General features: G+C 43.6%; 1 protein-coding gene across 1 annotated transcript in view; it reads left to right on the plus strand.

The window, feature by feature from the left end:
• Positions 1-16735, plus strand: part of arid5b (AT-rich interaction domain 5B) — a 45214-nt gene that overhangs the window by 15308 nt on the left and 13171 nt on the right. Inside the window, exons 4-5 of the mRNA XM_089012236.1 lie at positions 2978-3212; positions 11014-11244. Of these exons, the coding sequence (XP_088868362.1) occupies positions 2978-3212; positions 11014-11244 (466 nt within the window). The remainder of the gene's footprint in view (positions 1-2977; positions 3213-11013; positions 11245-16735) is intronic.

The following is a 16735-nucleotide window of genomic DNA, read 5'->3' on the forward strand; positions in this document are numbered from 1 at the left end:
TGAATGTGGGGAAATGCTAGGAGGGGGGTTGGGGAGGCCTCCGCCAAGTTTATTTTGAAAACATGAGGGAGGATGGAGCGAGGCAATCAGTGATCATTTGAAAAGGGGTCCCCATAAAAGATAAAAATGTGAATGTGTGTAAGTAAGCTGAAAAGTGGTCATAAAAATGTGTGTGTGTGTGTGTGTATTTAAGTCAGCCGAAAAGTGGTCCCCAGAAAACATAAAACGTGTGTCTGTGTGTGTGTGATGATTTGAAAATTAGTCCCCAGAAAACAAAAACATCTGTATGTGCATGTATGTATATGTGTAAATGTAAAGATGTGCTATGCTAAAGCTAATATCAGAAACTTGAATTTGAAATGCACTTTTTTTAGTTATGATGGTCGTTTTGTGATCATTTTGATGTAAAGAGAGTTTTGAAGAGCGCTTGTAAATGTATTATTCGCTATATATTAGCTAGTTAGCTTTCTATCCATTTGTCTATCCATTTGAGTTACTTCCGGGTTGAGTGAACGCTCGCACGTGTGGCTGCTGCTGCTGCTAACCCACAGAAAAAAACGTATCCTGTGATTGTAAAGTGACCTTGAGAGTTTTGAAAGGTGCTTAGAAATGAAATGGATTATTATTATTATTATTTATTAGCAATGAGGAAAATGAGAAGGAACAAAGAGTAGAAGACGTGACTGTTGTGGACCAAGACGTAGCAAGCATTAGCAAGGATGAAGTGAGGAGGGCGCTGAAGAGGATGAAGGGGGGGAAAGGCACTCGGGCCTGATGATTTACCAATCGAGGTATGGAAGTGTCTTGGAGAGGTGGCGGTGGTGTTCCTGACTGGGTTATTCAACAAGATCTTAGATGGTGAACAGATGCCTGAAGAATGGAGTGCAAGAGTGATGCTACAGGGAGAAGAGATAAAGAAGGTGGAGGATTTTAAGTACTTGGGGTCAACTGTCCAGAGCAATGGAGAGTGTGGAAAAGAGGTGAAGAAGCGTGTCCAGGCAGGATGGAGCGGCTGGAGAAAAATGTCAGGTGTGATGTGTGATAGGAGGGTTTCAGCTAGGATGAAAGGAAAAGTGTGTAAAACCTTGGTCAGACCAGCCATGATGTTTGGACTGGAGACAGTGCCACTGAAGAAAAGACAGGAAGTAGAGCTGGAGGTAGCAGAGCTGAAGATGTTGAGGTCTTCTTTGGGAGTGACCAGGTTGGATAGGATCAGGAATGAGTACATTAGAGGGACAACTCATATTAGAGGCGTTGGAGAGAAAGTCAGACTGAGATGGTTTGGACATGTCCAGAGGAGAGAGAGGGACTATATCGGGAGAAGGATGCTGAGTCTTGAACTGCCAGGCAGGAGACCGAGAGGAAGAGCGAAGAGGAGCTTTATGGATGTGGTCAAAGAGGACATGAAGGTAGCTGGTGTGAGAGAAGAGGATGCACAAAACCGGGATAGATGGAGGACATTGATTCGCTGTCGCGACCCCTGACGGGAAAAGCCCAAAGGAAAAGAAGAAGAATCCATGAGCTAGTTAGCTAGCTTTCTATCTATTTGAATTACTTCGGAGTTGAGTGAACGTTGGCGCATGTGGCTGCTGCTGCTCACCCATAGAAAAACTTTATCCTGTGACTGTAAAGTGACCTTGAGAGTTTTGAAAGGCGCTTAGAAATCAAATGTATTCTTCTTCTTCTTCCTCCTATTATTATTATTATTATACAATATATATACACACGGCCCCCACGACCACAGGGGTTTTTTTCTGGATGTCAAACTAGACAACAAAATGGCAAGATTTGCCTTGAGAGGTTGCAGAAGAAAAACGAACAGAAATTTTGGCGCCGCCCCCCACATAAGTGAATGCAACCTTCCCCCCCCCCACTCAGCACATCTGTCCTCCAGACTTGGCGTAATCGGCGCCTTCCGGTGCGCTCTTTTGTCAGTCCCAAGCGTGGCCGCCATTAGCAGGCCTTCAAACCAACGCGAGCTGCTTTGAATCATTAAATCAAGCCAAACATGTTGGCGTTAGTGAGTTGATTGTGGAACTAAACAACGACCCCTCACAATTTTTGAAGATAAGATGCCAATTTGAGCTAAGCGTTCCACCAATCAGGGAGTCCATTGGGAGGAAGTCCTCAATATTTGACCCGATGGGCAAAGTTGTGTTAGCGATTGCCGTTTGGGTTTTGCGTCGGCTCGGTTCCGGTTGGAAAAGGCCGCGCTCGCCATTGGTGGACGTTGCACCATTTGTTGATGAGAAGGTTTCTTCAGCCGTCATCTGTACTTCTTTGAGGGTGTTGGATGTTTCACTTCTTATTCAAGAGTCTTCGTCAGCGAACTAAAATCTTTTGAGTAAAAGAAGCTATTTTCATAAACAGCAATTAAATTGCCATGGTGGGGTGAGGTTCAATTTTGGATCGTACAACCGACTTCGTAGTCAACATAGGCTTAGTTATGCTAATGAGGTGATACTAGATCAAATGGGGCAATCAGGCCAGTCGTAGACCCCATAGTCAGGCAGGACAATAGAAGTAATCAGTCAGGAGAACAGAAGTAATCAGTGTAGCCGAAGTGAGTAGTTCTCTGCTCCCCCCAACCTGAGAGCAGGGACTAATCATAGCAGTCTCGCACCGCCAAGTCTGGACAGTAGGGATATACAGTAAAGTCTCGTTATATCGATATTCAAGGGAGTCCGAAAAAATATCGATATAACCGGGACTATCGATATATCCAATATCGATATAACGAGACTTTACTGTATATAGGGCCGAAACTACCAGTAAGACTTTAGTTCGCTGACGAAGCATCTTGGATAAGAAGCGAAACGTCCGACACCTTCGAATTTGTACAGATGACGGCTGAAGAAACCTTTTCAGCGATGGACCGCTCCTGTACGACTGAGAGCTTACACAGACGGATTGCACCATTTGACGACTTCCTTCCCAAAAGGGTCTGACAATTGTTTCCTTTGTTTTTGTCGCCCAGCACGAGGTGATCGCCGTGTCGGAAAAGGTGACGGTGCGCCTCCGGGATCTGGTGAAGTGGACGCTGCCGGACGTGTCGGGATGGGCCCACGGTTTGAAGCCGGAGCCTCTGAAGGCCTCGGCGCTGCGGCAGCTGGGAAGCAACGGGCGGCGCGAGGCCCTCCACCGCTACCGCCAGACCACGCGCACCAGCGGCCTCAACTTCAAGGACGTCCAACGGGAGCGGGCCAATCTTGGTGAGTGGTCGCCACCGCCCCCTTTCACTCTCTCGGCTTCGGAGTCTTTGTCGGATGATTAGCGTACGCTACTCAAAGCGGCTTTTGGCTGGGAATGGCCTTTGGTTTTCTGCCCGTTTTCTGTTTTAAACAACAACAATGCTTAGTCGCCATTGGAACGACGGCATTGCACTGGAGTCTTTGGCGAACGCTTTGCGCTAAGCTAGGCTAACGATGCTCTAAGTGACACCGCTTAAAAAAAGGCCTAATTGTCGCTTTTACGAAGATGACGACGATGGTGACGGCGGTGGCACACGAATGATTGTCAAGATGCACAAAAATAGCAACAAATTTGACCTGGAAGTGAAACATAAACATGCTAATGCTAATGTGTTTAGCATGGGTCCAAATTCCAAGCATGGAAATGATAAAAATAAAAATAAACTGGAAATGAAACCCACATAGCAAGATGCTAACGTATATAGATAGCGTTTAGCAAGCAGTTGCGAAACGAATGACAGTCAAGATGTGCGTACATTTCCGTGTTGAGTGCCGCTGCTCACCCGCAGGAAAAAAAAATGTTGTTCTATTATTATAATTCTCGATTCCGTCGCCCTCAACAGCAATGGTGGGTTTGGGGCGGGGGAAACTGTGTTTTATTTTCCGGCCGTGACGTACGGCGTAGCCTGACTTTTCCAGGCAGGCGGAAACGCAGAGGGAACCGCAGAGACGAAAAACCACGGATGTGAATGTCGCCACGGCCACCAGAAAGTGACGTGATCGGACCCGTTGAGAACCGGAAGCGCTCCGAGGGGGGACGCTAATAACCAAAACGTCTGGTCTGCTTTGCCGTAAAGCAGCTACAATTAGCGATGAGCCTGCTTCTGGGAAGACAAGCTAACCGATTGTGCTAGCTAGATAGCTGGCTGGCCCAAAAGTTTAGAAGCAATAGCCCCCCCCCGAAATGTAAATATGACAAGAACAGGGTCTCAGATTTCAAAATACAGTGATACCTTGGCTTCCGAACTTAACTGGTTCCCAGAAAGTGTGTGTAAGGTGAAAAGTGTGTATTCCAAACATTAATTTCCCATAAGAAACCATTAAAATGAGAATAATCTGTTCCTAGCTCCCCATAAAAACCCAATTTTCTATTAAATAAGCCTTAAAACTACTCAAAATATGCTTTATTTTATGTATAATAAATGTGCTATTGTATTGTAATTGAAAAAATATGTGTACCGTATAATCAAGTCGTCCTTTGTGATGGTCGTTGATGTAGTTGCCTCTTGATGATATCCGAGTGTAGTTGCCGTGCTTTCTGGGTGATAATACCCTCACTCACACTGTCCCCTGCTAGCTGCTTTTCGTTCATCCAAATCAACACAAGTTTTTCAACCTCTTCTATCGCCTGAAACCGTTGCTTAGACAACACGGAAACACCCTTCGCCACACGTAGCAATGGTTGACTTAGCATACTGGTAGTGGGATGCTAAGTCACACAAATACACATCTCGTTGGTGCTTTTCGATGATCTCCTTCTTCTGCTCGACCGGCATTTTCTTTTGTGTCCAGTTTGGCTTAACACTAGCCTGTGGTGGGGTCTTTTTCGGTCCCGTAATAGCAAAAATACTCCACTCGATAACAAACCACGTCCGCGTTCGTGAAACGAAACGTTCGTGAGCTAAAGCGGTCGTAAGGTGAGGTATCACTGTAATTTAATATTTTTTTTACAGCGAGTGTTTTAGCCTTAGCCTGCTTGAAGAACACGTTTTGAAAAGGGCCAAATACCGCGGTGATGACATCATCTGCAATTTCCTCCGTTTAATCCTGCAGCTTGTTTTTTAAGTTGTCAGAGTGCGCGCGAAGGTTTCCTTTTACAGTCCAATCCAGCGGTTTGGGGGGGGGGGGGGGGGGTACTCGCCGTCCAAGTTTACATTCTGCCCCTTTTATCTCTCCTCTGAGAACTGGCCTGATTCCCTCTCTCTCGCTTTTTCGTTTGCTTTTATTGCCTGTTGCCAAAATTGCTTTCTGCTCACATAGTGTACGAGACGGAACATCGGGCGGGGAATCTGATGAGTACCCCCCCCCACCTTCACCCCCAAAAACTAATAATCAAATAATACTACTAATAAAAGCGACATTATTAGCTATAAAAGCTATAACAGCTGATTATTATAATCAAATTATCCTACATCGATGAGAAGGTTTCTTCAGCCGTCATCTGAAGGTGTAGTGTGTTTCTGCTTCTTATCCAAGAGGCTTCGTCAGTGAACTAAAATCTTTTGCTGGTAGTGTTTGCCCTATATATAACCCTACTGTCCAGACGTGGCGTTACCAGACTATGACTGGTCCCTGCCCTCAGGTTGGGGGGGGAGCAGAGGACTACTCCCTGCGGCTACACTGATTACTTCTATTGTCCTGCCTGAGTATGGGGTCTACGACTGGCCTGATTGCCCTATTTGATCTGGTCTGGTCTCCTCATCAGCATAACGAAGCCTATGTTGCCTAAGAAGTTGGTTGTAGGAATGATCCAAATTGAACCTCACCCCATCCTGGCGATTTAGTGAATGGTTTTGCTGTTTTATGAAAATAGCTTCTTTTACTCCTTACGCCCTTAAGGTCTCTATCAACATCACAGGGCTAATACTAGTCTGCCTCAATCTGCAGTACATATGCACCTAAAAGATAGCAACGAGTCATTTGACGACAATGAAGATAAAAGCGAAAGAAAATAGATGGTTTATTTTAATCTTGGAAGATATGCGGTCATATACGTCCTGCTTTCATGTTGCGGCGTCGCAAGCTAACACAAGGAGACAGGAAGTCAACATGTGCGCCGTACACGCAACTGCAAACATGCGCTCACCTTCACATTTTGTTTCAGCAAAAAAAAAACTTGAGCCACCATTTTCAGGTTAGCATTAGCATTTTTCTTGCTGCGGGGGGGCTTTGATTACCCCCCAACCCCCATCTGCTGCAGGCAAGACATCATTGCAGCTTGCTGCGTTACTTCCATCGCGTACTCTGACTGGATCTCGCTCGTTCGCCCTGTTTGTTTGTGGCTTTATTATTTTGCAGGAATTCGGCTTTGTCAGCATGAAGGCTTGGGGGGGGGTTCGCTCACACGTGGCGCCGTAAAAAGAAACAGGCAATTCGGCTTTGCAAGGTTACTCGTTGCTTTGAGCGTGTCATCAAACGCTTCCTCTTGTGGGGGGGGGTGTTGTTTTCCAATCCAAACAACCCCCCCACACGTTAAAGTGTTTGTAACAAATCCTTGTTGATGGTACATCTTGTCGTCTTTAATTTTGCTGCCATTATTGCATGGCACCATCTTACAATAATAACAATAATAATTATAATAATTATCATCATCATCATAATACATTTCATTTATAAGCGCCTTTCAAAATTCTCAAGGTCACTTTACAGTCAAAGGATAAGTTTGTCTGTGGGTGAGCAGCGGCAGCCACACGCGCCAGCGTTCACTCAACCCGGAAGTAACTCAAATAGATAGAAAGCTAGCTAGCTAGCTAATAGATGGCTAATATTGTTGACATTGATGGTTCCCAATCACCTTTTTTTTTGAACAGGCTACTAATGTTGTAGATGGAGGTGCTTGCTGCCCATAGTCACTATCTTTGGCTCAACAAGCTAGCTAGCTAGCTAATAGATAGCTAGATTTAAGGCGCAAATTGCCGTTCTGGAAATCCTTTTTTTGTGAATCGTGTTTTTGGGGAGCTTTTATCTTAAAATGCTCATTATAATGTTCATTACACCCCTCCAGAATTTGAAATCCGTAAGCAGTAAATTGTGTGCCGGGGTGGAAAAATCTATTAGATGTATGAGCATGCTTTGAATTTAAATGGAAGGAAAGGGGGGTCGGCGGGGGGTGATGGCGCCAAAGAGATGTTTCCTCACATCCTAATCAAATTCAGCGTCGGTGCACTGCGACGTCAGTGAATAATCGGTTGTTTTTTTTCTCCAGGAATGTCCCATCGTGTGGAAAGGGGTGTTGCCTCCCCACAAAAGAAAAACTCCATCCTTCCGGCCTCACCCGGCAGTCGTGGATCTCTCGTCTTTCTATTAGTCGGGTCTGGAATTGGGTGCGCGGAGGGAGGGTGGAGGAAACGAGTTGCGAAACGAGATGCAATGGAGGCGACCTCCTCCGAACCTCCTTAAATAGAAACGGAGACAGAAAGCCCCCCCCCCCCCACTGCTGCTGCCTGCGTAAATCCACGACACCATTTTTTTTTCTTATGCTCTTTATTTGTGAGAGGCTTTTTTTTATTTGCATGTGGCACAGCCTTCGTTGTTTATCCCTGAAAAAAAATCTGATTCATCGTTTATAATAAGAATAATAATAAGAATAAGAATAAGAATAATCCATTTCATTTCGAAGCACCTTTCAAAACTCTCAAAGTCACTTTCCAGTCACAGGATCAGTTTTTTTTTTGTGGGTGAGCAGCGGCAGCCACACGCGCCTGCGTTCACTCAACCCGGAAATAACTCAAATAGATAGAGAGCTAGCTGATAGATAATAATAATAATAATAATAATACATTGTATTTATAAGCGTCTTTCAAAACTCTTAAGCACATAGCTAATAGACAGCTATATAGCTCATAGCTAGCTAGCTAGCTATCGATTATTCTAAAAATAATAATCCATTTCATTTCTAAGCGCCGCTCAAACTCTCAAGGTCACTTTACAGTCACAGGATAAATTTTTCTGTGGGTGAGCAGCGGTAGCCACACGCGCCAGCGTTCACTCAACCCGGAAGTAACTTAAATAAAGCTAGCTAGCTAGCCAATCGGTAGCCAACAGATACCTAGCTACATAGCCATCCAGCTAGATAGTGAATAGATAGCTTATCACACTTTTATTCTGCCAACTGTCCGAATGTCACACGAAAGAACGGAAAAAGCGTACGCCTTCCCGCAAGCCGACTCCATACGCACGTTTTCAGCGCTAACAGTGATGTCTGTCATGATAACGTAGCCGTCTTTTCCTTTCTATTTCCACCAAAAAAAACAAACAAAAGCAATATTGGAATGTTATTGTGCTTTGTTTTTTTTATTTTTTTTTACCTTTTTGTTTCCGATAGGCAAAACCAAGTCATGTGTGTGTAAGCGGGCCTATTAAAGGCAACATTTTCAATGCGCCAATCAATAAGGCCAGGCGGCATTGGGCTGCTTGCGAGGGGAACCCTGGTGGATGGGTGTGGGGGGGGGGGGGGGGTCATTCGATGATATGGCATAAAAGAACCGGAGGAAAAGCGGCTCTCTTCTTCTCTCCCCGACCGTCGTGTGGCGGTCACCTTTCGTCCCCGCCCCATTGATATGATAGGAAACAATTCGGGGGGGTTTGACGTCAAGATGGTGTCGCAAGTGTGGCTGCCTTTACAGCAGCTCCTGTACAGTCATACCTCAGCTTACGAACTTAATTGGTTCCCGGAAAGTGTGTGTGAGGCGAAAAGTTCGACTTAGCGTATTGTAACTGGGATGCTAAGTCACATAAACGCACGCCTTGTTCGTCTCCTTATTCTGCTCAACCGTCATTTTCTTTTGTGTCCTCTTCGGGTTAACACTAGCCTGTGGTGGGGTCTTTTTCGCTCCCATAATAGCAAAAGTACTCCACTCGATAACAAACCACGTCCGCACTCAAAGAAAGGAGGTGAGGAAAACTAGTCCACCAGCCACCCTACGGTTTGGTTTGTCCGCCGAAAGCTAGTTCGTCAGCCATGACTATATGCTCGCAAATGTAATGTTTGTGAAGCGAAAACTTTGTTAGCTAAAGTGTTCGTAAGCTGATGTATCACTGTATTTTGTCTTTGCCGCTGTGAAATGTACATTTCTCCACTGTGACACAAATCAAGGCTCATCTGATCTTATTTAATCGAAGCACGTTCATTTAAAAAAAAAAATCCCATCAAAAAAGCAACCAGTCATAATTTGTAGACAGAAATGGTTCATATAGAAATTGGTAAAAAGATGTGGCGTGATCACCCACAATTTGAGTCCAAAGCAAACTTAATCAATCACGCCAGCTAACGATTCGTCATCATCAAAGCTCCCGAAAGTCATTCGCCACCTGCCAGTGTGTCATCAGGACACAAATTGAGTGAAACGGTTGCCATTTACGGAAAAACAACCATCGGCAAAAACAAACGAGAGCAAAGCAATGGGGGGCAAAAAGTACCCCCTCCCTTCCTTCCTTCCTTCCTTCTTTTTTATTTATTCATGGCGGTATAACACCAAGTAATAATAATCATAATCATAATTTCATTTATCAGCGCCTTTCAAAAATCTCAAGCTCATTTTACATCACAGGACAAGTTTTTCTGTGGGTGAGCAGCAGCAGCCACACATGCCAGCGTTCACTCAACCCGGAAGTAACTCACACAGATAGAAAGCTAATAAATAGCCAATAGATAGCTAATAGCCAGCCAGATAGATCGCTAGCTAGCTAATAGATAGCTAATCGCCAGCCAGCTAGATTGCTAGATAGCTAATAGATAGCGAATAGCCAGCTAGCTATCTCTTCGCTAGCTAGCTATTCGCTATGCAGCTAGCTCTCCGCTATCCAGCCAGCTAGATAGCTTCCACTGACCGAGAACGCGATACACAATGCATTTTTGGGTACTTTGTTTGGTCTGAAAATGTCGTGTTGATCCGTGTTGATGGCGAAATTAGAAGGAAAACACCTAAATAACGCCATGGTGAATCGTTGTGTGTTGCACCAAGACTACTATTTTATACGCGCTGACACAAATTCCCAGCAGACAAATCAGCCCATTTCCAACGGAGCTTGGGCGCCATCTTGTGCATTGTCCTGGATGCTACATTGGAGTCCAGATGCCTCAAAATGATCGGGGAGGACTTCTTTAATCGATTGCAAACGTGTATGCTTTCCTCTTCAGAACTATTTGAATCATATTCGTAACTGGATGAGTAACAAGAAAGCATCTTCTCCGAATCTGAAGCAATTGTTTTGATTCTCGAGCAAGGCAAGGCGTCTTGGCGTGACATCACGAACAAGGAGGCGGGACCTTCTGAAACTGCCCATTTCCGGTTTCATTTTGAAGTCGTCTTTGGACACTTTGTTTGTAATGATTAATAAACGAAGAAAATAATCTATTTAATTTCTAAGCGCCTTTCAAAACTCACACCTCAAATGGAAAGAAAGCTGGCTATCTAGCTCATCGCTACCTAGATAGCTTTATCGATAATACATAGCTCGCTAGATAGCGAGTTAGAGTGTAGCTATTTTTTTGTGAAGACATTTGCAATTCCGACTGATGTTACAGACCAATTGAACTCTCTGGCTTTAGCGCAAGTGTTCCCGTTTGGTGTTGTTACATCAACAATGACTTGGCTTCATGAAATTTGCATGAGTTAACGCTGCTCCAATCTGCCGTGAGACAAAATGGACGCAACGTTGGGCTAATTGTCAACAAAGCGGCTTCCATCAAATAACAATACGGATGCGCTGCCGAAGGCTCGGTTTCCCCTTCGACGTGCGGATGGATAGCTTCGCTCCCGACTCGAACGGCACGGGGATCCTCACCGTGTCTAGCCAAGTCTCCAAATGATCCGTCACCTCGCTAAAGGCGAGGTCAAAGTTCACCTTTGGTCGACGAGGTCCTTTTGCGGCGATGCTAAGATTGCGGGCCAGCTTTCTGTGATCTCTCCTGGCTTCGTTGCCCCTACCAACATGGCCGACACGTTGACACGCCGTGTGGGGACTTATTTATTCTGATGAAAGGATTGAAGAGGAGGACAATATTCCGCCATTGAATTTTGTGCGCATTTGTCCTGTCCAGGTCAGGAAGAGGACAGCGGGAAGGTTGTGGTCCTCAGCTACCCGCAGTATTGCCGCTACCGCTCCATGCTGGCGCGGCTCCGGGAGCAGCCCGGCCCGCTCCTGCTCGACCGGACGGTGCTGGCGCTGGGCGGCATCGCCGCGCTGGGCGCCGACACCCGCATCCTGTACTGCCGCGACACCTTTGAGCATCCCGCGCTGCTGCGCAACGACTGCGTCTGCGACCATTTTGGTGAGTGGCTGACGGTTCTTCTTCTTTGCCTTTTGCCGAGACTCCAGCTGACATCTCAAGATCCATTTTGGGTGACGAGGGGTGGATGGGGGGGCCGGGGGATGAATAGCCCTCATTCAGCATCCTGTTTGATCTGAAAGGTCAGGAAAAAACAGCCGCCGGTATCCTATACAGGAAATAAAGCAGTCACAAAAATAGTAGAAAGCACCATGGAATAAAACCAAGATCAAGTTGGAATCATGCTGAGTCAAATGCCAAAGAGTACAAGTACAAGGTGGCTTTGAAAGAATACGTGAATAAATAGATGAAGAAATAGCTGACTGAATAAAATAAATAAACCTATAGATGTATAAATAGATAAATAAATAAACACATAAATAAATAGATACATAAATAAATACATAGATACATAGAGAAATAAATAGATAAATAATTAAATAAATACACAGTTTAGTGAACGCTGGCGCGTGTGGCTGCCGCTGCTCACCCACAGAAAAAAAATCTAATAGAATTTAAAGTGTCCTTGACAATTTTGAAAGGCACTTATAAATGAAATTTATTATTATTATTATTATTATTATTATTATTATTATTATTATTATTATTATTATTATTATTATATAAATAGATGAATGAATAGATCAATAAACAAATACATAAATAAAGCGAATAATAGTCCCAAAAATCCATTTTTTTCCTCCTTGGAGTGATTTGGAGCCACACCTCAGCATGACGTCAAGTTAAGCAACTGCCTCATAAGAGGCGCAAAGGCTTATTATTTTAAAGCCGCCAGTGAGCTTTGCGCAAGTCGCCATTTCCTGGCTCGCCATTCGCTTTGATTTGGGATAAATAGCGGCGCTGGAGCTGTGACATCATCAAGTTGCGGAGGCGGCGCAACGAGTCGGCCCCATCAAAAATGTGTGAAAGGCCTTCAGGAGAAGAGCGAAAAATGCTGCGATTGAGTCTATTCCCGGCAAGGAGGGAGGCGGTTGAGGCACAGCGCTTACGTAAGCTCCCTCGCCGTTTATATTAAGACGCCCCCAATTTGGCCCATTTGTCAAGGCAAATTTGGGGCGCTCCTCCAACCCCCCCCCCCGACACCCCCTCGCTGTCCCCTTATGGCGGATGTGCGTGTGTGGCTTTTATTAAACGGCAATGTTTGCGCCGAAGGGCCTTTGGATGCTTTCAACATGATGACGGTGATACCTCAGCTTACCATCTTAATTGTTTCCCAGAAAGTATGTGTGAGGCAAAACGTTTGTTTGCCAAACATTTATTTCCCATAAGAAACAATTAAAATGAGAATAATCCGTTCCAGGTCTCCATAAAACATCATTTTCGACGACATAAGTTTTAAATCTATACAAAATATTTGCTATCCATTTTCTATCTATTAGCTAGCTACCTAGCTGGCAATGTATTTGCTATCTATTAGCTAGCTACCTAGCTGGCAATGTATTTGCTATCTATTAGCTATCTGTCTACCTAGTGAGCTATGTGGCTGTCTGTTAGCTATATGGCTAACAGACTAAGCTAGTTAGCCAACTGTTTAGCTGGCTATCTATTAGCTATTTGTTAGCTAGCTTTCTATCTATTTGAGTTACTTCCGGGTTGAGTGTACGCTGGCGCATGCGGCTGCCGCTTGTCACCCGCAGAAAAAACGATTCTGTGACTGTAAAGTGACCTTGAGAGTTTTGAAAGGCGCTTAGAAATGAAATGTATTATTATTATTATTATAAAATATACCTCATTTTATGGATAATAAATGTACTATTGGATTGAACTCCTTTTGGGGGGTGGGGCGTACTTTCCTTTATTAAGCGGCATCACTCGAGGATATCACACAGTGTACGTGTTTGTTCCCTTCAGGTTCATTCATTCCTTTTCTAAACGGCTTCAGCCTCACAAAAATCGGCAAAGCGAAAAGGGGCGTAGCTTGATGGACAGCATGGGACGATGGGTGAAAGGCGACGCGCTTGAATGAGCCATTGGGACGGTTGGCGAGATGTTCGTTGCTTCCGTGTCAAACAAGTGTTGATGTGTCGGCCATATTTGGATGGCTCCAGCAAAACATGCAGTCGTCGTTTTGGCCAAAAGGTTGATTTGCCGCCACCTGGCTGCATGATGCAAGTTTGCTTTGGGCAATAATAATAATAATAATAATAATAATAATAATAATAATAATACATTTCATTTATAAGCGCCTTTCAAAACTCTCAAGGTCACTTTACAGTCACAAGATCAGTTTTTCTGTGGGTCACCTGTGGCAGCCAAATGCGCCGGCGTTCACTCAACCCTGAATAACTGAAAGAGATAGGAAGCTAACTAGCTAGCTATCGAATAGCTAGTTAATAGCTAGATAGATAGATAGATAGATAGATAGATAGATAGATAGATAGATAGATAGATAGATAGATAGATAGATAGATAGATAGATAGATATCCAGCTAGTTTGATAGATAGATAGATAGATAGATAGATAGATAGATAGATAGATAGATAGATAGATAGATAGATAGATAGATAGATACCTAGATAGGTAGATAGATAGATAGATACCTAGATAGGTAGATATATATATCCAGCTAGTTAGTTAGATAGATATCCAGCTAGTTTGATAGATAGATAGATAGATAGATAGATAGACAGCAGATAGATAGATAGATAGATAGATAGATAGATAGATAGATTGGGAGCTAGATAGATAGATAGATAGATAGATAGATAGATATCCAGCTAGTTTGATAGATAGCTAATAGACAGCAAATAGCTACCAAGATAGATAGTTTGATAGATAGCTAATAGACAGCAAATAGCTACCTAGATAGATAGATAGTTTGATAGATAGCTAATAGACAGCAAATAGCAACCTAGATAGATAGTTTGATAGATAGCTAATAGACAGCAAATAGCTACCAAGATAGATAGTTTGATAGATAGCTAATAGACAGCAAATAGCAACCTAGATAGATAGATAGTTTGATAGATAGCTAATAGACAGCAAATAGCTACCTAGATAGATAGTTTGATAGATAGCTAATAGATTGCAAGCTAGATATCCAGCTCGTTAGTTAGCTAGCTAATAGACAGAAAATATCTAGCTAGATAGATAGCCAGCTAGTTTGCTCGATAGAGCTAGCTAGCTAGTTAGATAGATATACTCTAGTTAGATGGACCGACAGACCTGATACACTGTAGTTAGACAGACAGTCAGCTAGATTGAGCTAAATAAAGCTAGCTAGCTAGATAGAGCAAGCTAATTAGCTCGATAGACATTCTAGGTCAAATTTCCCTACTACTGACTGGACGTGTTGTGATTCCCCTCTCAACAAGTTTTTGTCTTGCAAATAGAACGTCCCCCCACACCCCTTTCCCGCAGATTTTTTTAATGGGTTGTAAACTTTTTTGAAGGCTTTAATTGGCTCTTCCTAGAAGTTTTGCTTCATTTCATCTGATGAAAGCATAATGTTATCCCCCCATCGGTGAGGGGGATAACATTATTAGCGCACAACTAATGAATTAAGAACACACAACAGCTTCTTTTTGATGAGGATGATGTTTCTGTTATTGGTCCTCCCAAATGAATTTAGTAATGAGGCTGAGAAATTCATAGCCAAGTGCCGTCCGTCTGTCTGCTCAATCGCCTTCATTTCAACATCCGTGCACACGTGCGCAGATTAGGATGGAAGAAGGTTGTCAACTAAAAATCGCAATTGACGGAAAGGCGGCAGAGCGAGGTGGTGCGGGAAAATGTGTCGGCTTTTCCCCAAAACGGCGATTATATGAAGGCAATGTCAGCCCACGAGCAACTTCCAAAACGAATGGCGGCGACCCATCCCAAGCTTGAGCGCCCGCCTGACAAATACAGCGATACCTCAGTTTACAAACTTAATTGGTTACCAGAAAGTGTGTAGGATGAAAAGTTCATCTGCCGAACATTCATTTCCCATAAGAAACCATTAAAATGAGAATAATCCGTTCCCTGGTCCTCATAAAACAAATTTCTACTAAATAAGCCTTAAAGGACAACCGACACCCAGGACAAGTTGTGTCCATAATTTGTAATCACTTCAAATGACTTCTACTGAGCCCATTTTACAAAGATTCCACCGCATATACAGTGAGACCTTGGCTTACCAACTTAATTGGTTCCCAGACAGAGTGTGTAAGGCGAAGTGTATCCCAAAAAAATAATTCCCATAGGAAACCATTAAAATCAGAATAATCCGTTCCCAGTTCTCCATAAAATATAATTTTCCACTAAATAAGCCTTAAAACTACACACAACATACCTTATTCGACGTGTGAATTCAGAGAAAGGGGGTGTGGAAAGGTGCGCCGGCTGGAGCGCTGTTCGGTCGTGTGCTTCCGCCGAAGATCCTAAGATCACTCCGCCAGATCCGAAGATCACTTCGCCAGGCGTGGTGGGTGTGTATCGCGAAAAGTAGTGCGTATTCCAAGGTTCAATTTTCATAAATTTGACGTTCGTAAACTTCTCACTGTAGCTATTTTTCCCGTTTTAAGACTCGCACCGAGAAAGCGACCGTGTTGATGGCAAAATTAGAAAGAAAACTACATAAATAACGCAATGGTGAATCGTTGTGTGTTGCAGCCAATTGCGTTAACAAGCATAAAAAATGTGTAAATTTACACACATTCCCAGCGGACAAATCAGCCATTTCCAATGGAGCTTGTGCGCCATCTTGTGCATTTTCTGGGACGCTACATTGGAGTCCACGTGGCTCAAATTGATACGGAAGGACTTCTTTAATCGATTGCAAACAAAATATACCTTATTTTATGTTATAATAAATGTGCTATTGGATTGTAATGAAAGAAATAAACTGTACTGTATAATCAAGTCGTTTTATTTACATTTGTGATGGTACTTGTCAATGGTTTTAGGTGCTGAAACTTTTGCTGAGCATCATCTTCATGAAGTTCATGGAGTTGCTTGTTCTGTAGCCACGGGGGGGGACACAAGCGAGTGTCTTCTTGTGCCGGTCCCGAGCCTGGATAAATACAGAGGGTTGAGTCAGGAAGGGCATCTGACGTAAAAGCTTGGCCAAAACAAACATGTGGATCACACCTCTGAAGATGGAGGACACTGATTCGCTTTGGGGAAAAGCCCAAAGGAAAAGAAGAAGAAGCAGAAGATGGTAGTTGTCAATGGATGGTAACAATAGTCAACTTGGTATACTGGTACAGGGACGCTAAGTCACACAGGCGCTTGAAATAATTGATTTTTCAACGTGCGTGCAAATGTGGAATCGGCCGGCTTCAATCCTGGTCCGCATCATACCACAAATATCAATTTGCAATATTAACTCATTGACTGGCAGACGATGTGCAAAAAATGTGTCCACTCCAGTGCCAGGGTTTTTGTCATTGTCATTCGAATTCCAGGACCCAGAGAATATTGACTTTTTGTACGACATAATCATTCAATGCTGCGTAAGAAACCTTAGACTCACTTCTTTCATCAGAAAAA

This window comes from Hippocampus bargibanti, linkage group LG13 (assembly GCF_051943395.1).
Source record: "Hippocampus bargibanti isolate YZ-2025 linkage group LG13, ASM5194339v1, whole genome shotgun sequence".
NCBI lineage: Eukaryota > Metazoa > Chordata > Actinopteri > Syngnathiformes > Syngnathidae > Hippocampus > Hippocampus bargibanti.